Source organism: Canis lupus, chromosome 7, assembly GCF_011100685.1.
Source record: "Canis lupus familiaris isolate Mischka breed German Shepherd chromosome 7, alternate assembly UU_Cfam_GSD_1.0, whole genome shotgun sequence".
Taxonomy (NCBI): domain Eukaryota; kingdom Metazoa; phylum Chordata; class Mammalia; order Carnivora; family Canidae; genus Canis; species Canis lupus.
The window spans coordinates 8,170,629-8,198,302 of NC_049228.1; the positions used below are offsets into that span (position 1 = coordinate 8,170,629).

General features: G+C 40.5%; 2 protein-coding genes across 2 annotated transcripts in view; one reads left to right on the plus strand and one right to left on the minus strand.

Annotated features, from left to right (window-relative positions):
* LAMB3 (laminin subunit beta 3) overlaps positions 1-17,107 on the minus strand; it is a 126,783-nt gene extending 109,676 nt beyond the window's left edge. Inside the window, exon 1 of the mRNA XM_038542035.1 lies at positions 16,902-17,107. The gene's annotated coding sequence lies outside the window, so the exon portion shown is untranslated. The remainder of the gene's footprint in view (positions 1-16,901) is intronic.
* Positions 289-27,674, plus strand: HSD11B1 (hydroxysteroid 11-beta dehydrogenase 1). The gene is made up of 6 exons (NM_001005756.1): positions 289-376; positions 1,109-1,239; positions 2,201-2,312; positions 2,445-2,630; positions 25,650-25,793; positions 27,454-27,674. The coding sequence occupies exons 1-6, from the start codon at positions 289-291 to the stop codon at positions 27,672-27,674; spliced, it is 882 nt and encodes a 293-aa protein (NP_001005756.1).

Sequence of the window (27,674 nt, forward strand, 5' to 3'; positions counted from 1 at the left end):
TACAGTCATGAGCTTGGCCATCTGGAAGTCTCTTCTTGCTCAATGAAATGGAGTAAACATTGTCCATTATGAAATCCACCACACAGGCTGCCAGGGACGAATGGGATCCCACCCAAAGCCAATCGCTGCTCTGACAGGGAAATTGGCTAGCACTGCCTGAGACTACTCCAGCCTCCCCCGTCCCTGATGTCACAATTCAGAGGCTGCTGCCTGCCTAGGAGGTTGTAGAAAGCTCTGTAGGTTCTCTCTGTGTGTCCTACAGGGCTCCTCGGGCCAGGTCTCTGTCTGATGGCTTTTAAGAAAAAATATCTCCCCCCCCTTCTGGGGTTCTTCTTGGCCTACTACTACTATTCTGCGAATGAGGAATTCAGACCAGGTAAGTACCAATGTATCTAATTTTGGAGGAATAGATAAAAACACAGGGGTGGCTGGAGTATTTCTGAGGATCAAGATTAGTTCCTGATCCTCAAAGTTGTTGAACCCTGAGGTGGGACTGTATTTCTGTGTCTTTCAGATGTGGGCTACGGGTAATAGCGGTGTGGAGAGGGGTAATTATGTAGCCAACAGATTGCCAAATAGTCCATGCTTTATTTGGCACCTTTAATGGAAAGCAATTTCAGATTCCCTGCAAAAAATGAGGGTAATTCCAAAATTTACAACACAGCCAGATAATTGGGCTCTAAGGAGAGACTGATAAGTGGGAGGCAAGAAAGGACTCTGGAGTTGATGACTAAATAGAAGTGAGGGAAAATCCCTGGAATCTCTATGAGCACATGTGTTTTGATGACTTTTTGAGTTTTATTTCAATTGAGTAAAATTGGATGAGTCCAGAAATGTCTGGAACTTCATTGTTTTAGCTGAAGCATCTGTCTATGGACATTTTTAGGAATGACAGCAAGAAGCCCTGTTTTGAGCAGTAAGCTATACCTCCATTTCAGAGCATGTTTATGAAAGACTTGAACTATTCCTTCATTGGTTTATGCAGTTTGAGAAAAGTTGATATGGGCTCATAACCTTTAGACATTGAGAGAAAGCTGCCCACAACCAGAGTGGAAGGAAGACCGCTGCCGAGTTGGGTATGGGCCTTACTGTCTTTTCGGTTTCACAGAGATGCTCCAAGGAAAGAAAGTAATTGTCACAGGGGCCAGCAAGGGGATTGGAGAACAGATGGCCTATCATCTGGCGAAGATGGGAGCCCATGTGGTGGTGACAGCAAGGTCTAAAGAAACTCTAAAGAAGGTGAGGGTTCTGTGCCCACAGACATATGTACTGCCTCATGTCCAGATGTATTATATACTCACATACACAGACCAACACACAGAAGCTGGCACATCCATACACAGATGCAAACCCCCACACACAGGTTCAAACACCCATAGAAATATAAAAATAATGAATTTAAGTGCCTGTTCCTGTGCACACACACACACATATATGCTCATAGACATGCCTATGTGCACACATTTACACATGGAATTATGGATTATATAGATATGTGCTCAGATACCAAAATTCTAGTACCTACTCATGATTTCATATTCTCATCCCCATTCAGACTCTCAGACACATGCTTTCTCATATACTCAGACTCACGAACCCACGGATACAAACATTTACAAACTTAGGGCTACCCACATGGAAACTAGCATCCATACTAATAGTGAATTCAGATACATCTATTCACAGACACTCATAAGCACAAGTTATGAACTTAAACTCCAGCACCGTGATGATTTCTTTATTTACACCCTACCTGAAATACTTCAGACAGAGGACAAAGATCATGTCAGGTTGCCTTTAACAACACACACACACACACACACACACACACATTCACTGAACTCACACTCACACACACATATCCCTATCATTTTTATCAAAACAGGGTTGTGAGCAACTTATCATTTAAACCCCCATTACTGGAGTGTCTGGGTGGCTCAGCCAGTTAAATGTCTGCCTTCAGCTCAGGTCATATGACCTTAGGGTCCTGGGATTGAGCCCCGTGTCAACAGGGAGCCTGCTTCTCCATCTCCCCTTACCTCTCTCCCCACCCACCCTCCCAATTTGTGTTCTCTGTTCTCTCTTGTGTTCTCTCTCTCAAATAAATCTTTAAAAATAGATAAATAAACCCCCATCACTTCAGAGCTTGCCCCCAAAGTCTACAGCCAAGATTGACACCATTGCTGCTGTGTCCCTGCAGGTGGTATCCCACTGCCTAGAGCTTGGGGCAGCATCTGCACACTACATTCCTGGCACCATGGAGGATATGACCTTCGCAGAGCAATTCGTGGCCAAAGCTGGAAAGCTCATGGGTAAGGTTGCTTCTCCTCCCTCCTCTTCTGTACTATGCTCTACGGGTCACCAGGGAGCTTTGGGGAGGAGGAGAATGAGAGGAAGGGTATTACCCCAGACGGTTTCTCTCAACATAGCCATCTCTCTTGCAGGGGGACTAGACATGCTCATCCTAAACCATATCACCAACACTTCTATGAATCTATTTAGTGGTGATATCCACTTGGTGCGCAGAAGCATGGAAGTCAACTTCCTCAGTTATGTGGTCCTGAGTGCTGCTGCCTTGCCTATGCTGAAGCAGAGCAACGGAAGCATTGTTGTCGTCTCCTCAAAGGCTGGTGAGTGGGGCAAGGACCAGTATGAAGGCAGGAGTGGGAGACACGCCAGGGATGGTACTGGGGGCTCTGCAGGGAATGTGAATTTTTACACACTTCTACATAGAGAAGTAACACAATATAAACTAACGTCTTAAATAGTCACAGTGAAAAATCAACCAATCAATCAATGTTCACAGTGAAATTAAGCAAAAGCTGTTTAACATCTTGTCCCTATGCATGACAGGCAGGCATATGAATGTGCGGCCTGGGTATGTCAACTCAAGGAGAAGCCTGCATGCTGAGTGAAAGAGACACTGTTAAGAACAAGTGGGACTATAAGAAATAAGAGGCTATTCAAGGTATATGGGCTGCAAGATCCTTGGAAGTAACAGAGAAAGAGCAGTAATTCAGAGTGCCCACGAGAAACTTGGTTTGTGATCTACAAATGGAAGTCTAAATGGACATTGAGAGATTGTGGAGGTATAGCCCATCCTGATCCTAAGGTGAGAGATGTGGTCATGAGGGATAAAAATGATTTTGCTTCTTCCATGACCAAGAACTATAGGTTGGTGAAGTTAGTTGACACAAAGGTAGAATTGAGAGGTGGAATATTTTAACATACGGGTGTCTGATACGTGGGTTAAGCTAAGCCAAATGAGATGAAGAATAGAAAAAAAATACACCATAGTAGCAGATCTGCCTAAATTGGGAGTGTTCTCCAAAATCTGGATTTATTGCCTTAAGGGTCCTGTTTAAACAACCAACGGGGTAGGAAGAGAGCGTTGTACAGAAATATTCATGAAGAGAACACTGTGTGATCAAGAGAGGTCATTGACACTTTGGGTGGGGATAGTATCAGAAGTTATTACCAATAAAAAGCTAGACGGTTTCCAGCTTGGGAGATTCATTTAGTCATGGGGCCAGGAGAGAAGTCCCACACCTATCTGTTGATTAGTCAGAAGGATGTAGCAAGCACCAGGATTAAAATCAGCAATCTAAACGTGGTTCCTGGCAATGTAAAAACAAATAACCTGAAGACTTTGAAATTCTTAAGTATTTCACAAACCTTTATTAGCTATTACTGTAACTAAGAACACCATCTATGTTGTAAAGAATTCTATTTCCTGGACAGGAAAGGCCTGCATAGTGATGGGATAAAAGGGCAGTGTGTCTGTGCTACCCGCCAAAGGAGTGATTGATATGCATCCCTGTGCTTCCCAGACAACACAGACTCCCCACCCCTCCCCAGACACAGCCTCTCTCCAAGCTGAAAGGAAGGGAGAGCTTCCGGATGCATACTGAGTGGGAGGGTGCTGGGCACATCCCCAATCCATCCTAGGGCATTGGCCAAAACCCTCACATCAGTCATGGTGTAGGTGGCTTTAATGATTTTAGTTGATTAAATAATATATCCACTCGAGGCAAACAGTGTGCTTCATCTTTGGCTAGGGAAATTTAACTTTCGACAACGTACACAGTGTCTTAATGTTCTCAGAAGGAACAAGAGTTACTGTAGAAGTCCAAGGGCATGATGAAAGTCTGATAACCCCTGCTTCCACACGTCTTCTACACTTACCAAATGTCACTTCACAATGTGTGTGGACTCAGAGGTGGAAATCACGTTGAACTACTATCCTTCACGTCTGCTGTTTGTATGGTCCAAGGACTTCAGCCTGTTGCTTTGAAACATGTCTGTGAACTTGCAAAGTACATACTCTTTGCTTTCTGTCCCTAACTGAAGAATTTTTCTGTTCTATGCTATATTTTTTTTTAAACATCCAGCAAACACATTCATTAATCCTTCCTCCTTAAAATCTGAATTCCACAAACATGGGATGCTAATCCTCAAATTGATCGTGAGGTCAGCCAAAGAGTATTGGGATGGATTTTTAATCATTCCTTCCAGAAATGCATTAAGTCGTCATTTATTGAATTATGGTGATAAGCAGTTGTTGTTTTTGTTTTTGTTTTTTTTATCTCCAGAGCATTTCCAGGTATTGCATTACATAGAAAGCCTATATTTTTCATACACTCTGTAAAGCCTCCATATAAATATGCTTTAGCATTGAGACACTATTGCTGCCTCTGGGAATTTTCTTACAGTCCACATCTATCCACCATTCAACACCACTTGGGGCACCTACTGATCAAGTTTCTATGTATATATAATATCTAGTTACGTTGATAAGTCTCCCCTTCTTCCACCATGTGCTGGTTTGGCTATGAGTTGAGTTACTATAACAAGCATCCACATTTACACTGGCTTACACAAATCACAATCTATCTTTCTTTCATAAAACAGCCTGGAGTAAGTAGCCCAAGGATGATATAGTAGTTCTGTCCCACAAAGTTGTCCAGGAACCTCTCTGTCTCAGAGCCGCCATCCCCGGGGTATTATCCTCACCTGTATATCCAGGATGGTTCAGCACCCTGTCAGAATTCTAGCTACAGAAAATGGAGAAAGAAGGATACAACCTGAAAGTTGTATTCTTCTCTTCTACCACAGCTGGCTGCAGTTGTGGTCTTTGTTCGAAGTGGATTTGTGTCCACCTGAAAACCAGGAGTTCTGGTTCTACAAAAGACACTGATGTTGGTAAGCAGTGTCTCCCCTGTCACCCATGCCAAGATGCCCACAAGATCAGAAGGCGGTATTCCCTCCAGGCCACCCCATGTGCCTACCGCACATCATACACTCACACTCCGGACTTGGTCTCTCCAGATTCCAGATCTGTTGTGCAAACAAAACCCCTTCCATCAGGCAGCAGTGCAGGAAACAGTGGGTCAAGAGGAAGCACAGAAAGAGAATGCCTAGATGGTATTTGTGAAACAAACAGAGACAGAGATATTACTACTCCAATGTGACTGGAAAAGAAATCACTGGATTGGGCAAAGAACAGTTGAAAACATCTGGAAAAAGTTTATCTGCCATTAATCAAAATGGGTCTTCTTGACTTAGGTTCAATTTTCAAAAAGTAAAGGTCACTGCATTTTCATACTCCTTGGCTCAGTGAACCCTGTAACTATAGTCCATCACATCAGTCACACACATGACAGCCAGAAACCAACTTCTTAGTCTGCTTCTCTGCCCCTCTTTTACCGCCCTTCGGTCCTCACGGACAAATCCTGTGATCCTCCTGCCCCCTTATCCTCTCAGGGACCTCACTTCACATGAAGTCCTTGTCAGTTCTCGCCAGAGCCCTTTCCTCTTTCTCTTATTCAAAACATTTTAGAAAACTACCTTTAAAATTATACTTCCTCCCTCTCTCTTTTTTTTTACTTTATTGGTAATACAAATATGACTAATAACAATTATAATACAAAGGCTAATCACACTGGGCCAACATAAGTGTAAGGATATTGATTCTTCTGTATCAAGAAAAATGTAAGACATACTTTGAAGTGCAACTACACATAATAAAATTCTGGATTTCTTTAAATATTAAAAAAAAAAAAAAACCTAAAGGAATAAGAGAGCCTTGCCAATAGCCTCTGAATGCTCAGACCTCTCTTTGCGAGCACCATAAGCGTCTCCAATTACCTATTCATTATTCTCCAAGTAGACCCTCTTTTGAAAAGATCAGCTTTCTATATGTATTCCTTTTCTGGTTTACTCATTTCCAGCATTGCTTCATATATTTTTTTACATAGATGTATAGTATTTCAGACACATTACGAGATGAGTAGCTAGGGGCCACTACCTCATAAGACAATGCTTTTGTGGGAAAACTCAAACCAATGTATGAAGTCACTTGTTGGATCTTAACCTGTTTGTGGGTTAAGAGCTGCCTGTGTGGTCTAAACCTACTTTAAGAATTCATCGTTACAAAGAGGGGGAAAAAATAAAATAGGTTTCTCCACTAGAGATATCAACTAACAGGATTTGGAATACCCATATGGTGTTTTGCATCAAGGCAATAATATACAGATGTTAATCTCATCCTTGCTTTCAGCTCTGCTTACCCACTTTTTCCTGAAAGGCAGACAATGTCCCGATGTATGGATATGCCTTGGAATGTGGTGGGGAGGGGAGGGCCAAGGTCAAGGTCTGGAGATGCAAAGGGGCCTAAGAACTAGAGTAGGAAGGGGTGATATTTATCCCTCACCCAACTGTTTTATGTTTTTCTAAGATGAATCTTTACCCTTAAATCCAATTATCTCAGAAATAATTTTCAGGAACCACACTTTACAAGGTGAGTGACAGTGTTTATACATGTGAATAGAGGTATTTGTGTGGGCAGGAGGCAGGTGCTGCTTCAGATTTGAAGAGAATTTGAGGAGAAGGGAGACAGGGGAAGATAAGGTATGTGCATGCGGAAGATAAGGTATGTGCATGTGTAGATAGATATGTCATCTATAGGGTCAGGAAGATGCCCAGAAAGGAGATTCAAGTAAGAATCCACAACCTGGACGTAAAAATTTCAGGAGCCACAGTTGTCTCAATTCAAGAGGTTGTGTTTAGGCAAACCTGAAGGATTGAGACAGAACCTGTTGGTGGTTGTGCCAGCCGTGCAAAAGGGGCAAATGCAGATTTGCGAGGAGAGAGACTCCCTGCTGAAGACAGTAACAATTTAGCACAGGTTGAGAACCATGCAATGCCATCCATGACAACCATTGCTCTACCTTTCTCCCTTGAAAGGCTGGGTAGAGCTTAAGTAATCATGGCTATTAACCCGACTAAACTATTGGTTTTGTTCCAGTGCACTTCCTGATGAAAATAGGAGAACCCTACCATCATGTCTTTACATTTACTTACCGAGGAGTTTGAGAAGGCTTAGAACAAATACACTCTATTTGGAAATATACAGATAGAAAACTAGATCTTAAGCAAAGAAGAATATAAGACCTGTTGAATCACTATGTTGTATACCTGAAACTAATCTAACATTGTGTGTCAGTTATACTTTAATAACCCCCCCCAAAAAAAGGAAAAGAATATTTAAAAATGCCAGAATTAGGGGTGCCTGGTTGGCTCTGTTGGTTGAGCATCTGCCTTCGGCATGGGTCATGATCCCAGGGTCTTGAGATCGAGCCCCATGTCTGGCTCCCTGCTCAGCAGGGTGTCTGCTTCTCCCTCTGCCCCTCCTCCTTCCCTCGTTCTCTCTGTCTCTCTCTTAAATAAATAAAATCTCTTAAAAATGTCAAAATTAGACTTAACACAGATGCAGCACTTAAGTTTCAAATTTGTCTCTTGAATTTTTTTTAAAAATATTTTTTTTATTTATTTGAGAGAGAGAAAGAGAGCACGAGTGGAGGGGGGTAGGAGCAGAGGAAGAGGGAGAAGCAGACTCCCCGCTGAGCAGGGAGCCCAATACCAGGCTCCATCCCAGGACCCCAGGGTCATGATCTGAGCCAACAGCAGACGCTTAGCCAACTGAACCACTTAAGTGCCCCATGCCTCTTGAACTTTCTTAACAGAAAGAACAAGAGGGAAGGTCAGTATATAGATAAGATTATATTCAAAAGAAGGAGGTATTACAGGAAGCAAATAATATCCTAAATAAATTTCTCATAAAAGACTACAAAGTGAAGGCATAAAGTAAAGAAAAGAGCAATGTCCCCAACAACTTTCTTAAATGTTTCTTTAATTTTAAAAATTACACACACACACACACACACACCCTCTATGAATATCTGAAAAAAGAAGTATAAAACTTAAAGTAAAAATCATCCACAATCATGCCAATATTTTTGAGAATTTCTTTCCAGATATAGAGATATAAAACAATTATTTTCCTATTGCCAGACATTTAGGTTCCTTTCAATGTTTTGCTATTTTAAAAATCCTGTAATAAATGCCTTCTATGTAAATCAGTAGCGGAGTTGATGATTATTTCCTCGATAAATTCTTAGTACTAGATTTGTTGGGTGAAATGATAGAAACATTTTGAAGGCTTTTGGTACATATTTCCAAACTGCCTTAGATAAAAGGAAAAAATAAAGGCTAGACTTTTAAATAGACAAAAATTAAAATGAATTTAGATAAATATGAACATCATGCCCCATTTTCACCCTGAGTATAGACATGAGTGTCTCTCTCACACCTACTTTGCAGAGTTCACAAAGTGTTTGGTAATTGACAAGTTTGTAAGAAGAAAAAAATGTGTTTAGTAGTCATAATTTTCATTTCTTTGTTTATTTGTGACATGGAACATGAGGTCCAATATGTGGAGCAAAAATAATCCCTTTGAGACCAGTGGTATTCTATTTTTGATTACTATTATATCTTATTCCATGTAACAGCATATGGCATGTAGTGGATATTTAATAAAAGCCTGGTCATTAGTGAATTAATTTCATTTCCATGTGTCTATGGGATATTTTTATTTTCTATTCTGTGAATTGTTTTCCCATGCCCCTGCCCACTGAGATGTTAGCAAAACTTGCCTAATAATAAATATACCTAATCGATTTCATATGCAACTTCTTGTTGGAAACATTGACAAAGGCATATCTTTGAAACTCAGCTAAATATAAAATTAATAAAGTGAAAAGTGAATTTGACATGGTGTGAATATACAGCTTTAGACAGTTGGGTTTGACCCAAGGAGAATTCCTTGTTCAAATACTTGTTGAAATAAGTATTAATTTCAATAAGTAGAAGTCCACTTAAGATACTTCAAGATGCGGAATGCCTAGGGAGAGAGAGCATGACTTCACATCTGAGAAATGTACTCTACACATGAACTTGCAAAAGTATTTGTGAAATATATTCATTCATTTATTCCAAAAATATGAATTGAGGATCCACTCTGAGCCACACACAGTACCAGATGCCAGGGCTATGGCAGGGAGCAAGGAAGGCAAGGCAAGGTGCATCACTGTGGAGCCTCCATTCCAGTGTAAACGACTATCGCATTGTTTACAGTTATAAAAAAACTGAAAGCAATCTGAATGTCCACTACTAGTGACAGGTTTCTAATACAGTGAAATATTATGTAAATTTTTATACATGCTGACTATAAAAATCATGATGCTTGAAAGAAAAGTAATTTAGAGAACAGTATATATAGTATGAGTCCAACTATGTTTAAAGAAAGGGGCTTTTACCTTTCATTTTATAGACTTCAGAGCTATTTATTGTACAATAAGCTTAGAATAATTAGAAAAATCAGAATAATTTTTTTAAAGTAAGGGATCGAGTTCTATGTGGTAACTAGAACCAAAATATTACTCCTCCCATGGGGCTGACTTGGGGGGAGGGGAGGACTGAGATTGTGCTCAATCTCACAAGTAAACAAGCAAATTCAAGTGACTGAAACTATTACATTAGCAAATTCAAACTACTAAATGCCATGGTGGGAGTGGACTGTTGATTTTTGTTGTTTTGTGTGTTTGTTTGCCTACAAAATTGTCAATTGCTGAGAACTTTGTTCACTCCACAGAGTAGGTATAATAAGCTGGGCACTCTCGATATACTCCTGGTGGAGAAAAGTGTGGGTTGTTTTTTTTTTTTTAATTAATTTTAAGTGGTTTCTACCACTGATCTTTAAAAGTCTAGCCCCTCATTTTTCTTTTTGTCTAAAGCAATTTGGCAATATGTATCAATAGCCTCAAAAGTACTTCCATCATTTCACTCAGAAAATGTCATGCTGAGAATCTATCAGGATATAATCATCAGTCCAGTCACAGAAATACGTAGGAGAACATTTATCGGAGGATTTTTTTCAACCATGTCTGCTAATCTGCAAGCAAAGCTACCAACGCTGAGAATAGCCCGCTGGCATGTGCCTGAAGTCAGTCATCACAGTCAACTAAATGTGAAGATCCAATTAATGCATAGTCCATTTTACTCCGTGGGTTTTAAATTTTTTGATATTTGCCCACAAAGTTGTCTGGTTCAGGAACTCCCAGGTAGTCAGTGCATACGATAAACCCTTTATTTCTAGCATTAGGAAAGTAATTAACATCAAATAAATGTCAAACAATATTTATTTATTCATTCATTTATTTATTTAAAGATTTTATTTATTTATTCATGAGAGACACAGACAGAAAGAGAGGCAGAGACATAGGCAGAGGGAGAAGCAGACATCACGGGGAGCGCGATGCGGGACTCGATCCCAGGACCCCAGGGATCCCTACCTGAACTGAAGGCAGACCCTCAACCACTGAGCCACCCAACTGCCCCATATTAAGCAATATTTAAAGAATACTATTTTGAAGGGGTGTCACATCGCTGGCCTACATTGGACATCCATCTGTCTCAGCCCATCCCTAGGGAGGCAGCTGGCCATACAGCAATGATAGCTTAGACATTGCAAGAATATAAGGCCATGCCAGGATCCCCCAGAGATAGCATGGCTTTGCCATACCTGCTTTTCTCAGCACCTTTGTGCACCTTTCTTCTCTCTCCATTAGCCCCTCCTTCATTTGGAACCTGCTTCAACCTGGCTGCCGCAGCCCTTTCCTCAGCCCAATGGCTTTCTATATGCTTTGAGTTTCCGCCCCATCACCAGCTATCCTGGTCTCTCAATCTCCCAACTCCAAACTCCCCCTGGAAGGAAGAGGTATCTAATTGGTGCTGCTGAATTTTATAAGTCAATGCCCCAAGTTATTCACGGCCTGACCAGTCTGGAGGCACAATCATTGACTCAGGTCTAACCAGTGAGGCCACAGGGAGGACAGAGTTAGGAAAGAAGCAGGGTACACGATGGTTGATGTGTCTGAGTCATTTGTATTAGCCTTTGGATAATCTTCCTTAAAGACTGCTCCTGTCAGCACAGGTTGTCCAACTGGGGCAGGCCAGGGCAGGTTTGTGTCAGGTAGCAGCAATGGCAGCGTGGCTTGAGATATCAACACTGAGATGAGATGAGATGAGATGAGATGAGATGAGATGAGATGAGATGAGATGAGATGAGATGAGATGAGATGAGGAGGATGTCCATACAAGAAGCAGCAATGGTAGTCTGGTACGAAGTTTCAGAGCTCAAGTGGACCAAGAAGGGTGTCCATGTGGTACCTGGCATGGAGCGTTAGAACTAAGAGAGAGAATACGGACATCTGCAAGGGGTGCTGCCAAGGGACAGCCCAACATGGAGTAAAGAGGTCACCCATGTGCCCTAGGATGAAGTGCCAGAGCCCGGTTGGGATAAGAAGGGCACCCACACAAAGGGCTCAGAAATAACTAAAGAATAATCACATATGAGGGGAATTCATCAAATAAGTAATACATATTAAGGATAATGGATCTTGTTGTTAGCGTTACAAAGTAGAATGAAGCCTGTGATATTGGATTGGACCTGGAGGTATCTATGAACCAATTGTTCTTAATATCCATGGTTAAATATGGAAATATAGATGTGTATGTCTATATATGCACGCATATATTCCCTAGCTCTGTCTACTGAGAGGACCTGGGAGCACACTGAGTGTCTAGATCTTGGTTTCTAAACATCATTCTCCACTAAAAAGATCCAAGTATTCTTGGAGAAATGGTTGATTCCAGGACAATGCCAGAAAAGGTTTAAGATGAACCTGAAAATCTTGTGCCAGTAATTTAAAAAACTTCCCAAAGAATAATAACGACATGTTACTAGGACACAGAAACTTTTAAAAGGTTCCCGCTTGCCAACCCTGGAACCATTGGGGCATTCAACTAAATAATGATAATAACGGATTATAAGCCATAAGATACAATAAAAACCCATGATGATATAAATAAGTACATGGAAAAATGGGGAGTGAGAAGACATTTCCATATGGTGGAAAGCTAAATGATAAATTTAGAAAGAGTGATGAAATTAGAAACAATTAGTAATAATTCAAAAAAAAGAATTAGTAATAATTCAGCCAGAAAACATCAATGGTTGCCAAAACTAGTGAATAAAAGTTTAATAAGAAACATGATATTTACTGTCTTAAAGTACCACCCTCCTCAACAACAGAAAAACATGATTCTAAAATGAACAAAGGACTTAAGTAGACATTTCTCCAAAGAAGACGTACAAATGACCAACGGGTATATGAAAAAAATGCTCAACATCACTAATTATCCAAATGTAAATCCAAACCACAATGAGATACCACCTAACAACTGCTGGGGTGGTCATTATCAAAAATTAGAAACAAAACAAAATAAAAACAAGAACAGAAAGTAACAAGATCTGTTAAGATTTAGAGAAATTGGAACCTTTGTGCACTGTTGGTGGGAATGTTAAATGGTGCGGCCGTTATGGAAACTAGTATAGAAGTTCCTTAAAAAATTAGAAATAGAGTTACCACATGATCCCAAAATCATACTCCTTGGTATATACTTGAAAGAACTGAAAGCACACCTCAAAAAAGATACTTGTATACTCAGGTTTATAGAAGCATTATTCATAATAACTAAATCATGGAAGCAACACAAATGTCCATCAACAGATGAGTGAATAAGCAAAATATAGTATATACATACAATTAAGCCTTTTAAAAAAAGGGAAATCCTGATATATGCTACAACATGGATGAACTTTGAGGTCATTATGTTAAGTGAAATGAACCAGTCACAAAAAGGAAAATATTATATAATTACACGTACATAAGATACTTAGAGTAGTCAAAAATCATAGAGACAGAAGGTGGATGGTAGTTCCAGGGGCTAGAAGGAGAGGGGAATGGGGAGTGACTGTTAGTGGATACACAATTTCAGCATTGCAAGATAAAAAGAGCTCTGGAGATGGATGCTGGTAATAACTGGCACAACAATATGAACGTACTTAATCCAGCTGAACTGTACACTTAACGTTGGTTAAGATAGGGGTTTTTTAAAGTAGCATCTTACAAGATATTGTAGTAGATTGAATGGCGATCCTCAAAAAGATATGTCTATGTCCTAACTCCCTGAATCTATATATGTGACATTATTTGGAAAAAGGGTCATTGTGGCTGTAATTAATTTAAGGATCTTGAGATGAGATCATCCTGGATGACCTGGGTGGGCTCTAAATCCAGTGGCAAGTGTCCTTATAAGAGACAGAAGAGGGGTGGCTGGATGACTCTGTTGGTTAAATGTGTGCCTTCCACTCAGGTCATGATCTTGGGATCCTGGGATCTAGCCTGCTTCTCCCTCTTCCTCTGCCTCCTCCCCCTGCTCGTGCTCTGTGTCTGTCTCTCTCTCTCTCTCTCTCCAATAAATAAATAAAACCTTTAAAAAATAAAATAAAAAGAGACAGAAGAAAAGACATAGACAGAAAGATACAGTTGTGTGAAAACAGAGGTGGAGCTTGGAGTGATATGGTTATGAGAAATGCTGACAGCCACTAGAAACTAGAAGAAGCTCTAGAGGAGGCTTCTCTCTCCTCTAGAGCTTTTGGAGGGAGTGCAGCCAGGCAACACCTTCACTTCAGACTTCTGGTTTCCAGAACTGTGAAAGAATAAATTTCTGTTGTCTTAAGTCAGCCGCTTATGGTAATTTGTTACGGCAGATCTAGGAAACCAATAAATTACTTCCCACATTTTGATATGGTTGTGGTTTGATATGCATTGTGGTTATGTCTGAGAATGTGAAGGAAATTCACACTAACTTATTCGGGGGTGATGGGACATTAGATCACAATGACCTCAATTACAGTAATTACTCCCAAATGGTTCAGAAAAGGGAGTACAATTCTTGCAACTCTTCTCTAAGTTTGAAATTATTTCAAAAGAAAAAGTCCCCATCCTAGAGGTGTAGTGACTTGGAAGAGGTATATGGGTGGATTTTGTGGGGCTTTCTCATGGGTTCCTTGGGGATCCCCTGTAGGAGATGTGCTAATACTTCCTCCAGCTGACTCTTTTTTGGCTTCTTCCTCAGCTCCAAGGCTTTGATCAGCCCATCCCCCTTGGCCCAGTCCACCCCACCATCCAAGCGCAGGGGACCCCAGGCCAGCTCCCCTCCACAGGTTCCACATTTGATTTCTGAGAAGCCTGATGCTTATCGATATATTTGATCCCACGATGCATTCAACTAGTTCCCAAACTCCAGTGGATACTTGCAAAGGTCTCCAAATAATCTTAAATCCCCTCTCGTGCAACTTAAGGTGATAAGAATGCAAATGCCTCCCTGACCCCCAGTGGATGAACACATATGACAATGACCATTCTCCTTTCTCTAAGCACAACTATTTAAGCTGGATGTGGGTGATTAGGTAATGCTCGTGGAACCGGATGGGCCCACCCCTCAACTGTGGGGCTCTTGAAATCTACTCTTTTATTCTCACCTTAGGAGATGTGCTCAACGCTCAGGACAATAGGAGGAGCCATATTTCATGGCCTGTACCTACGCAAGAAAAGCTCTTGCCAAAGTCATCTTGCAAAACCTAGTAACCGGTTTTATCTCACTTATCTCTGATGTATTTTGCACTGTTTCAACACCATACACCCCTCTTATATGTCCAGCCAAAACAGTCCCCTCAGGGTCATGTCCTCTGGCCACCCTGAATGCCATGTCTCAGTTCGCTTTATTCCAAAGTCTTACTGCTGGTTTCCTTAGGATTCTTTTCATCCTGAGCCCCCTTCTCTTTTCACTCAATATGCTCTCCCTGGACATCCCCATCCAGTCCACGTTGCTTCTGTTACCACTGGGTTGTGGGTTGTCTTAATACTTACAACGACACCTCAGGTTCTCCTAAGCCTGCAGTAGAAAGATGATTTATTTTTAGAACCCGAATCAACCCAAACAACTAAGGGAGTTGGACCGTGAGGGGCCCAGCTAAGGAAATATTTTTAGGAAGAACTGGATAAAAGGAGCAGGATCCAGGATGAGTTCCCCTCCTCGAAGCCATCAGGGAATGGTGAACCCCAAGTTGAGGCTCACTCAGTAGAAGATGTGGTGCATTTGCCTGGGGTCACTCTGAAAGTCTGAAGGCAGGCAGAAATGAAGCTTTTCAATCCTGCACACTTTCTTCAGAGTTCTCAATTCAAGCAGTTTAAAATCTGCCTTTGAAATGGAAATACTGTAATTTCAAAATCTCAGCAGGGCAGTTGGGGATGGAGGGTGTGGAGTGGATGAACAAAAGCACTGAGGCCTGCTTTTGACCTCTTCTTCTCAGCTAACAAGCTCCAGCACACAGCTAAGCTGCCAGCCCTCTGGCTCTTGCTGTTCCTACAGTGGCTAAGTCCCAACGTTTCTGGGACAGAGCTAATTGCAAACAGTATGTCCCATTCATCACCAAGTCTGCACTCTTACTTGTCAGACTCCATGTCCCATATTTTGCTTCAGAAAATATGATCCCCAGAGCTCTGTTTCTTTGCGGTCTAAAACTTCCCCGGAGAGAAATCTAGCTGACATCTATCTGTTCTGCTGTGATGGCTCCATTCTCCCCACGTAAACAAAAGTTAACCCAGGACAGAAGCACTCAGGCGTCGACCCCCTCACTTTCATGACAGTTTCGTGCAAATTAGTATATTTATTTACTTGTTCATTTGATTTAATTAACCTCATACTCTGGCATATTTTCTAACTGGTAATTGAACAAGTGGATCTTGTATGCTGCAATCAGAAAACAACTTTATTCTTTCCCGCAGACCCATTTATGGGTTAGCTCATCCCTGAAACTGGATGTGATCGCAGGCAGATGGCAACGCGCTAGGATAATAAAAGATCCTCTAGCTGCTTCCAGTCTCAAGAAAGGTCTCACTTCAGTAATTAAAATGTCCAGTCACGAGTAATTTAACTAAAGCTTCTCCCCGATCAAGCTCTAACCTGCTATAGGAAACAGGGATAGGAAAGAGTTGGATTCAGCTTTTCCTCTCATTCCCTATCTCCTCCTCATTTACCAGGCTGCCTCGCCCCTCTTGTTTAAAAGAAAATAGGGGGCACAGGGAAGAAGGAGGTTCAGGAGAGGTAAGGTCCCACCCACTAGGCTGGCCCCCTACCAGATGTACCACTGAACTGTGGCCACAGCACTTGTTCAAAGCTCATGCTCTCTGACCTCAGAGGATGACCAAACCTGACTCTTGCATTGAGTGTTTTTGTGGGGTCTTAGGAAGCCCCCGCTGGAACACTGCTAGCTCTTCTTGTGATGTGGACAGCAGATGCTTATGTTATTTATTTCCCTCAGGCCCTGGGGGTACAGTGGGAATACAGGGGGGTACACTCACCACTTGGGGCTGTCCTTTGGGACAAGATTGGGAATGACAATGGGGAAGAAGGGGTGCGCATTAGGACAAAGCCCCATACCACCAACTCTGTAGTGGCCTTGCCCATAATAACCAGAACCTCTCAGGTTTAGTCAAACCCCATTCCTTGGTGCTCCTCAAGGTCCTAGGGACAAGCTCTCCTTGAGGTGCCCTTAGAGCTTCTATCACAAGGATAGACATGAGAAGGCTTACCCTTTCTCCTTGGAAGATCACTGAGACGCTGTTCATTTCCGCTCCCTACCCAGTTCCTTTTGGTTTTTTCACCTTCTGGCCTTTAATTCCCTCAGGATGGTTGCAGGTTCATATGTTACAAACACCTTTTGGTTTGGGGTGTTTTGGGGGTTTTGCTTATCTGTGTTACCATGTGCTGTCCAGGCAGTCTGGAACCTCCCTTCTGAAGATGGAAGTCTTTGCCAGTTACTTTGCTCTCAGCCTTTGAACCTCAACTCAAACTAGAGTGGGAGAAGTCAATTTTTAACATGTTGTTACATATTATTTATTCCATCTTGGCCAGGGCCCCTTAACTCACAGAATCTTTCTAAAAAAAAAATTAAAAATCTGGGTTTTTGGAGGGGCCTTGTCCTTTTCAGCTTTCTGAAACTTCTCAATATATTTTACATAAAGAATGATACAGAGGTTCCCTCACACAAGAGAATCAGCATTATATGGGAAAATGTTTAAGAACAGCTCTGTGAATAGAAAGTGGGCTTTAATGAAATGCACCAGATTTGTTTTGGAATAGTGAACACCTAGGAGATTTTTCTCCCTTCTCTTCTCTTTTTTCTACTTTTTGACATGTTTCAGCTTTTCTTTAGTGAGCCTAGACTGGTTCGCAAAATCCTTTATCTGCAACTCCAAAATCCAAAAAGCTATGGGCTGGGGCGTGGAGTGGGGGTTGGGAGCTCTAAATACTAAGGATTTTTTTTCCCCATAATTAATTCTCTATAGTTAATTTAACTTGAATTGAAGGGAAGCTACTTAAAGCTCTTATCTCAGAATAAATCTTCAAATATTTTAATGCAGAAATAATAATGTTTTTGCTTTCAGCATGCCTCCCCAGACTCTACTGGGAGTGCTATATAATATACATTATAAGCCCCATGCCACCTCCTAAAATCAAAAAATAATTCTAAATTATTTTACACATCGGACACTATGGGTTTTGGACAAGTGTTTATTACCCTATACTTTTGAAAAGGAGAAAATATAATGAACTGTGTTATTATTTTTCTTGCTCTAGTGGCTACTCATTATCACTAACTCATCCTCACCTTTAGTCTTTGTACAAGCTACTCCCATACTTCCCTGGCCCTTCTGTACCTTCTCTTATCAAAGTAGACTTCACAATCTACCTCCTGAAGGTGAAATCTGAAGTTTCCTCGTTAGTCCAAGATCTTTCTTCACCTAAATATTCATCTTGGGTTTGGGACACATTTTTCCCAGGTCACACTAATTTGGGCTTTAAAGAGACACAATAACTCATAATTCAATGATTGCTCACCCAGTTCCTGTATAAAACTTCAGCACCTTCCAAAGACCTCCCCTCTTTATTTCTTCTAGGAGTTCCTAGATCATGTTCAATGAACATATGTTACCATGCATCTCTGGTTCCCACACCCACCCTCAAAGCCCACCATAAATATGGTTTATGGAAAAAGGCCTTTCCTTACTGAACCCTTCAACACAGACCCAGAACACAGACTAGAGGACTCTGGGGAGGGAGTAGACTAAAATCTGCAGTTCTCTTCATATTTGAGTTTGTTTTCTAAGATCTTATTATTTTTAAGTAATCTCTACTCCCAACATAGGGCTTGAATTTACAACCCCGAGATCAAGAGTTGCATGCTGTACCAACTGAGCCAGACAGGTGCCCCAACTCTCCATATTTGAATTTGAGAATAACTGGTTTAAAGGTCTGCAGATCAATGCCAGATCACAAAATTTAAGAGATAAAATTTATAATAAATGTCAATGACAGTTGCAGTGTACCTCATGTATGGTTTTCATAATAAAGGTTAATGAGTTTTCAACAGTCTTTGTCCAATCTTGACTATTGTCTAGTAACTCAGTACTTTCTTCACCATTTAAAAATATTTTTAGAGGAGTCTGGGTGGCTCAGTTGGTTAAGTGTCTGCCTTCAGGTGAGGTCATGATCCCAGGGTCCTGAAATCAAGTCCCACATTGGGCTCCCTGCTCAGAGGGGCATCTGCTTCTCCCTCTTCCTCAGCCCCTCTCCCCACTTGTGCTCTATCAAATAAATATATAAAATCTTATATATATATATATATATATATATATATATATATATATATATATAGTTTTTTTTTAACCATACATCTTATCTGGTAACTTTTTCTGCCATATCCTACTGTTTCTCTATCTTTCTCCTCTCTTCCTCTTTGTCTTTCTCTCTTCTCTCACTCTCCTCTCTGGAAAGAAAACAACAACAAAAACATCACCAGCAACAAAATCTCTCCTTTCCTCCTAAGAAACAATTGGAGATCTTTTTTGTACTTTGAACATAACCTAAGGCATAATTAAAGACAGAGAGTGGGATACACTAAGCTCCCTTAGTGGGACAAAATCACTGTTACAGGACTTCAGACTATGGGTTCACATAGTCTCTTGCTTCTGCATCCCTGTTGCTATCTGGGCAGACACACAAAATACCATAGTCAATATCTTTATTATCATCTAGAAGGGTAATGTGAGCTGACATGTCAACCCAGAACCTGTGAGTGTGACCTTTTATGAAAAATGTCTTTACAGATGTAATAAAGGTAAGGATCTCAAGATCAGATTATCTCAGGTTATATTGATGGCCTAAATCCATTGGCAAGTATCCTAATAAGAAGAGTAACTTACACACAAAATTGGAGAAGGCCATATGGAAATGGAGACAGAGATTGAAGTGATGCATCTATAAACCATGGAACATGTAAGATTAGCACCAGACTGATATCAGAAGCTTGCAGAGACAAGGAAAGATTCTCCACTTGAGCCTTTTTGGAGGGAACATGATCCTGCTGATACCTTGGTTTTGTATTTGTAGTCTCCAGAACTATGAGAGAATAAATTTTTGTTGCCTAAAGCCACCAAGTTTGTGGTAATTTGTTATGGCAGCTCTAGGAAACTAACACAAAGAACCTAGTAGTTGCTAGCCCTCTGGGTGCCCTTGTCTGTCATCTTAGAAGTGAAAATAACACTACTATTCCTAAATTTTGCCTACGGCAACCCTCTTGGGTCTCCTCCCTCTCTGGGAACTCTGTACTATCGCTTTACTATCGCTCAATAAACTGCTTTGCTGCCCTCCAAAAAAATACATATATACATTTTGCCTATTTGAGGCTCAATTGTCACGTAGAGAGAATCTTCACCAACTCAGGAATGGCTGGATTTAACATCTGGCTTCTGAAAAATACTCAGATAAAGAACAGTGGCTTCTGACTGAGTGATGTATAGAATTGTTGAATCATCATATTGGATACCTGGAATTAATCTAACACTGTATATTAGTTATGCTGGAATTTAAATTTAAAAAAATTAAAAGAACATGAGGAAATCTCACCTACTGCTTGAAATTCATGGCCACTAGAGTCAAATTTGAATCCTGATTTGACTCCTGGTTCTCCTACTCATAAACTATGCAACTTTAGGCAATTATTTAGCCTTGAGACTAGCACATAAGACCTAAATAAATGATAGCTCCTATTTAGCTCCAATTTTTGTGATTGTTTTGTTTACTTCACATGGCTGCTTCTCTGTTTGTTTATTCCTTTCCATGGCAGGAAATAGCTACCCCAGTCCCAACCCACACGACTTTTTAGTTCAAAATCCAACAGCAGCTAATTAGAATCTTTGCATCACTTATTTCAATATCTTTAAAGAGAGAGACCACGATGTATGTTCAAACCATTGTGCATATTAGCTATCACTGGCTTGACCTTCTATGTCTGCGAAGGCAAGATCTTTTTGAAGGGTATGTATGTAGGAAGGCAGTGGTGAGCATTTCCAGAAGTCTTTTAAGTGTTATATATTCAAATCTCTTTATATATTCTTTCATAATGTATGCCTTTGATTTCATGCTTTAAAAAGTATCTCCTACCTTGAGATCATATATTGACCCTTTATTTGTTACTTTCCATGTATACTCTCTAAAATAATTTGAATTTTTTTATTAGAAGGGTACTTTTCTCTAAGTAGCCTATTTGTCCCAACATAATCTTTTCAATAGTATGTACTTTTCTCACCAATTTGAAACATGAATACCAATAACAATCACATTTACTAGATAATTTTTATGTGCCAGAGTTTGCGCTAAGTATATTACATGGATTGTTTCAGCTTAGCAGTATTATTACCCACATATGACAGCTAAGAAATGGCATACTTGGGATTCACACTCAGGTCATCTAATTATAGAGCTCATACTTTTAACCACTATGCTACTCTTATAAATAATTTGGGTCTATTTTTAGCTCAAACAATAGGAAAGATTTTTGACATAACTGGAAGTCCAGATTTAGGGTTGACTTGGCTCGTGCTCACTTTGGCAGCACATATACTAAAATAGGGTTGACTTGACTTGAGTTCAGTGTCCCCATGATTCTCTTGGCTCTGCTGCCTTCCATGTGTGATTTCATCCCCAGGCTGATAGTGAAATAGCTGCAGTAATTCTAGCCCCCATATCCATTCACAAGAATGTCCAGTAGAAAAGAAACAAAATGGCTACTTTAAGAAACTCCCCCAGAAGAATAAAGAATTTTCTCAGACCCTCCAACAAAATTCTCCTCCAAGATGGGCCAAATACTCATTCCTGTGTCAATTATGGACTAGGAGATTAGATTAAATCAATTATACAAGCCCAACCCTAGAGTTAGAGATGGAATCAAATTTCCTTTGGAACATGGGCAGCATAAAAGTAAGAAGGACTATCAGTAAGGATTAGGTTCAGCTCTCTAATGCAGAAAACCTAAAATAGCAGTAGGTTAAATAAGTTGAAAAGTAAATCAAGTCTGGAGGTAGGCAGTCCTGGAGGTAGAGCTAGGATAGAGGCTCCATGGTCACCCAGTTTCCCTCCTGTCTCAATGCTCTGCCATTCTCACCATGTGGCTTCTACTTCATGGTCCTAGATCATTCTGAAGCCACAGCCATCATATCCACCTTCAGGCACCAAGAAGGAGGAAGGAGTGGAAGGGAGAGACTGATTTCTTCTTTTAAGGACATATCCCAGAAATCATATGATACATTTCTGTTTACAACCCATTGGACAGCACTTAGTCATTTGGCAACATTGGCTGAAAAAAGCTGAGAAATGTGGACTTTATCCCAGATAATTATTTGCCCAGACACAAATCAGAGATTCCACTAATAAAGAAGAGCAAAAGATATAATGAGAGCATGCTAGCAGTCTCTACAACAGGTGGAAACATGAATTCAACTGGGGTTCAGTTACAAAAGAATAAAGGGGAACTAAATTCTGATTAGGCAACGAACAATGTGTCCTGAAGCCCCAGTGGAGTGTTTGGTCCAGTCCTAGACTAGTCAACAACCCAGTGGTATCAGATACTCTGGTTGGACATCCTGTGCCACACACCCATTCCTGGAACTTGACCATAGAGTCATTCATGCCAAAACTCATGATTGAGAATGGAGCTGGAGCAGCTCCCTAAAGAGATTTGTTTGTATCTTTTTGAGAGTTAATATACTAGTAATTAAAGTTCAGATTGAAGATATTAATCTTTTGTCCACTATGTTCCAAATTGTTTTCTAGTTTTTCATTTACCTTTTACTGTTATAATGATGTTATTATAGTTATTGCTTTCACTACAGAAGTTTTACATTTTGTATTATCAAGTATTCTTTGCTTTTTCACATTTTTTTTTACTTTTCTGTTAGAATGATCCTTTATAATACGGATATGATAAATATTCACCTATAGTATCTTCTTTCCTGATTGAATTATTTTTTATCAGTCAGAAGATGCATTCTGCTGCACATATAACAAAAAGTCCAATTACAATCACTTAACACTAAATAGGGCTTACTTTTTCTCAGGTAATAAGTTCAAAGTTTGTTTGGTGGACTTATTATATCTTAAAGAATCCAAGCTCATTCCACATTTCCGTGCTATAATCCTTAATATGTAGGTTTTCCTCAAGTTCACAAATGATCACTGCAATTGTAGGCATCACATCTGAAGTACTTTTAGAATTAAAGAAGAAAGGCAAAATGTAAAAGGTACATGCCACCTGAATCTACCTATTTCAGCAGGAAATCAGTATCTTTCCTGGAGACCCCATCTATAGGATTTCTCACTGGCTAGAACTAGATTACTTGGCCTCACAAAAGAGCAAGGGAATCTTGAGGAAATAAATATTTTTATCTCAACACACTTCTGCTCTGAGAAAAAAAATCTAATTCTATTATCAAAAAGGGGGAAATGGATATTGGGTAGACAACATCTGCCATATTTTCCATCTAGAATTTTGGGGATATATGATATAGAACAAGGAACTAACAATTTTTGCCACTGACTTAACCAACTTTCCCAGCATCTTTATTGATTAAGTCATTCTTTTTTCATTGATTTGGCAAGAAATTTCATTTAAGAATTTATAGAGTTTCTGTTGTGTGCTCTGCGGCAACACGATCAGGATCCCGAGGGTAAGAGGATGAGGAAAATAAAAGAAAAGTAAAGAGATGGGGACAGGAGGGGACACAGTGGATGATGTCCAAGCAGTGCCAGCTTTATTCAAGGTTCTACAAGATTATATAGCATAAGCAAAACAAAGACAAAGAAGTATCTGTTCTTAGCATGTTTGTGAAACCCTCCAAGGTTCCCCTTTATCAGCATGCAAGACAGACCCACTGGTGCCAGAAGACCTTGGTAAATAGATAAGCTTGTTGCTCCAGATGTACATACCTCAAAGAAATATTAGATATGGTTAACAGACCAGCAAGGACAGCACAGACCCCTATTCAACTTTATGGCGAGGCCATAATACATTGTATCTAATGTGTTATGTGGGCGATCACTGCACAAGCCAGCTCTGAAAACCATTGCTCAAGCCCTTTCTCAAGCGTCAACCAACTATTCACCCTTTAGGCTCCTGAGCCTTTTGAGTGAATGAGGGATGCAAGTCGAGGCCTGGTTTGGTTCAGTTACTCCAGCTAGTCCGTGGTCGCCCACAAGTTTCCAGTTCCAATAAGGGCAGAGTGGTATCTAACAGATCAGCCTGCATTAGATCAAACTTTGGACAAAATATGGAAAACAACCATTGAAGGCAATGGGGAGAAAAGGCAAAAGCTGACAAAAACTGGAGTCTTGTTGATACTTGAAAGGGGGAACTGACACTAGGTGAGTTTCCCAATTTTACAGCTTATGCCTAAAGGCAGGCCACAGTCAACACAATGCCATCTTACTACCTTGAAGAACCAGAAAGAAGAGTTTAGGGTTTCTGTAGCAGCCAGAAAGTGGAGGGGGACACCCTGGAAAGGAACGAGCCACAGGGGAAGAATACCAAATTCTATATACAGACTCTTCCAAAATCTGTTTGTCCCCTAAATTACACCACTCATAGGCAGTGTAGATACCAAGAAGCCCAAATAAGATTAAATAATTCAACGGATATTTTAGCTGAACCCTGCTGCAAGAGACACAGGGTTTCAGCCAAGTTAAATGCCCACATGAAAAAAAAATCAATATTCTTTGGAGGAATATGTCAGAATCCAGAGGCTCTACAAGCATCATTCACAATATCAAGAATACACAGCAAAGTTCTCTACATACAAGAATAGGAAATATGACTGATACTCAGGAGGAAAAGCAATCAATGGAGAACATTCCTTAAAAGACCTTATTTTAGAATTAGCAGACAAAAATCCTAAAGTAACTGTTATAACTCTTTGATCAGCAGAGTCTAAGGTCTCAAGCCATTTCTAATCCCTCCCTTTAGAAAGGGTATAATGAATAGGTTATCCTATTAAGCAGATGTCCACATGTCCTCCCAAAAACTGGCTGAGAATTAACCAGGATGATGAAAGTAAGAAAAGCAGGGGTTTTTTTCTTTTTGTTTTTTGTTTTAAGATTATTCATTCATTTATTTATTTGAGAGAGAGGGAGTGACAAAGAGAGAGCATGTGCAGGAGAGGGGGCAGAGGGAGAAGGAGAAGTAGACTCCCCACTAAGCAGGGAGCTCAATGTGGGGCTTGATCCCAGGACACCAAGATCATGGCCCAAGCTGAAGGCAGACGCAGAAGCAGAAAAAAAGGCAGGGATTTTCATTTCGCTTGTATAGAAAGAAAAATCAATAATAGGTTGCTATGTTGGCAGAGAGCTCTTGCCCAAACCTTCGGATCTCAGCATTCTTGGGTTCAGAGGTAGCAGAGTTAGCAGTTGTGGGATTACATGGCTCTTTTATGGTCATTTATTTACCACCTTTATTAAAATCTAACCAATCTCTCTTCAGAGAAGATTTTCCTGTAGCCCACCCCACCTCCCACCTCAATCTCTTCAAGGAGAGTTTCTTTGATACCTTAATAATCTTTTTTTCTTTCAGAAATTCAACACAGGGGATCCCTGGGTGGCGCAGCGGTTTGGCGCCTGCCTTTGGCCCAGGGCGCGATCCTGGAGACCCGGGATCGAATCCCACGTCGGGCTCCCGGTGCATGGAGCCTGCTTCTCCCTCTGCCTGTGTCTCTGCCTCTCTCTCTCTCTCTGTGACTATCATAAATAAATAAAAATTGAAAAAAAATATTAAAAAAAAAAAAAAAAGAAATTCAACACAGCATGATAATCTCATAGGAGTAAAGAGAAACTATGTCTCAAAGGGTAAAAGGACTCCACAGGGGTTACAAATCCTACTACAGATAAAGCAAAGATCATCTCTGTAGAAGCTAAAATGGGTCATCTTCTTAACCCATTTCCTTATTATTTAGGGAAAATGTCTTCTCCACTTGTTGCACCCTATTCTGCAAGCAAATTTGCTCTGGACGGATTTTTCTCCTCTGTCAGGATGGAACATTCAGTGACCAAGGTCAATGTGTCGATCACTCTCTGTATCCTCGGCCTCATAAACACAGGTAAGGTGAAGAGAGTGGAATAAACAGCCTGCAGATGACTGCCTTCCTTACCATTGTGGGCAAAGAAGGTGCTGAACTCTTTGACTCATGTGTAAGGCACTAAAAACCAGCAAAAGCACAAGTCTCCATTTAACGAAGCACTTCTGTCACTAGTGGAGCCTCTGACTATTCTTTGACCCTTCTTTCCATTCTGACCACCAAGTGTGCTGAGTGACACCAGACTCATCACTTGACCCTATTCTTTACATCCTCAGGAACACTCGATGGCCACTACTTTCCTCTTTGAGGCTTATCAAGTACAAGTTTCTTATTCTTAATATCATCACCTGTAATAAGACATATTGATATCATGAACCTTTTTCTTCTTCATGAATAATCTCTAAACCCAATATGAGGCTCAAACTTACAACCCCAAGATCAAGAATTGCATGTTCTATTGACTGAGCCGGTCAGGCACCCCTCATAACCCTTTGACATGATGCACTGAGAAGGACACAGTATCATTTTTGTGATATTCTTGCCAAAAAGGCATAATCTCAATCTAGTCAGCAGAGGGAGATGGACAGAGGCACCTGGCTGGCTCAGCCGGTAGAGCATGAGGCCCTTGATCTCGGGGTAGTAAGTTTGAGTACCATGTTGGGTGTAGAAATTACTTAAAAATTTAAAAAAAAATTTTTTTTTAAAAAGAGAGAGAAATGGACAAACCCAAACTGACATTCTACAAAACAGTTGATTAATAATACTCTTCAAAACTGTCAAGCCCATGAAGGACAAGGAAAGAATGAAGAACTGTCACAGACTGGAGAGAAAATAAGAAGAAATTACTACTAAGTGTAATCCTGGCTAAGACCCTCAAACACAAAAAGGTTGTTAGTGAACAAAATAAGGTCTGTGTTTTAGTTAGTAAATTTGTCCCAAATATATTGTACACTGACAATAGTACAGTGCTTATGTGTGACGTTATAATTAGGGGAAGCAGAGTGAAGGCTACAAGGGAATATTCTGCACAAGTTTTACAACTTTTCTGTAAGTCCAAATGCAAGTTTATCTAGAATAGGTACAATGAGAAAACTTTATTTAAAGAGTAATTGAGTCAATTGAGTGGTTGTTCTTGAACAAGAGAGAAAGAAAGACACATAATGAAACAAGGATAGAAAAAGAAAAAGAAGCTGTGCAAAAAGGACATGGAAATTTGGAAGAGATAACTAACTTTCCTTCCAAATGAAAGTGGTTTGTGTTGACAGAAACAAAGGCCTGGATTCTTGTCCATATCCTCCTTTTACAAGCTAGTAAATCATTATCATACAGCACTTGGCTTTACCCACTGATACTTTCCATTAGCTTCTATACTCATTCTGCTCCTCCATATTACTCTTTCATCCCATCCAAAACGCACAAGAGAGAAGCATGATTTAAATCTCTCCATCACCTTTAACTGCCCCCCAAATCTTCATCCAGGAAGACAGGGCCCACATTAACTCTAAGCCTCTCTTTGCAGAGTGGGCCCTAAATGTACCCAGTCTTCTGAGACGGCCTGTAGGCCTTGTAGAGCAAGCACAGGCAAACAGCCCCTAACAGCTAAGCTGTTGCTGTCTACAGACCCTCCACCTTGTAGACTCTACTGGTCTTGGATAACCACACTCTTCTCTCATTTCTACAGACACAGCCATGAAGGCCGTTTCTGGGATACTCAGCACAGTAGGAGCATCTTCAAAGGAAGAATGTGCCCTGGAGATCATCAAAGGGGGAGCTCTGCGCCAAGAGGAAGTGTACTATGACAACTCAGTCTGGACAGCTTTCCTACTGGGAAATCCAGGGAGGAAGATCCTGGAATTCTTGTCATTAAGAAGTTATAAACTGGACAAATTTATAAACAACTAA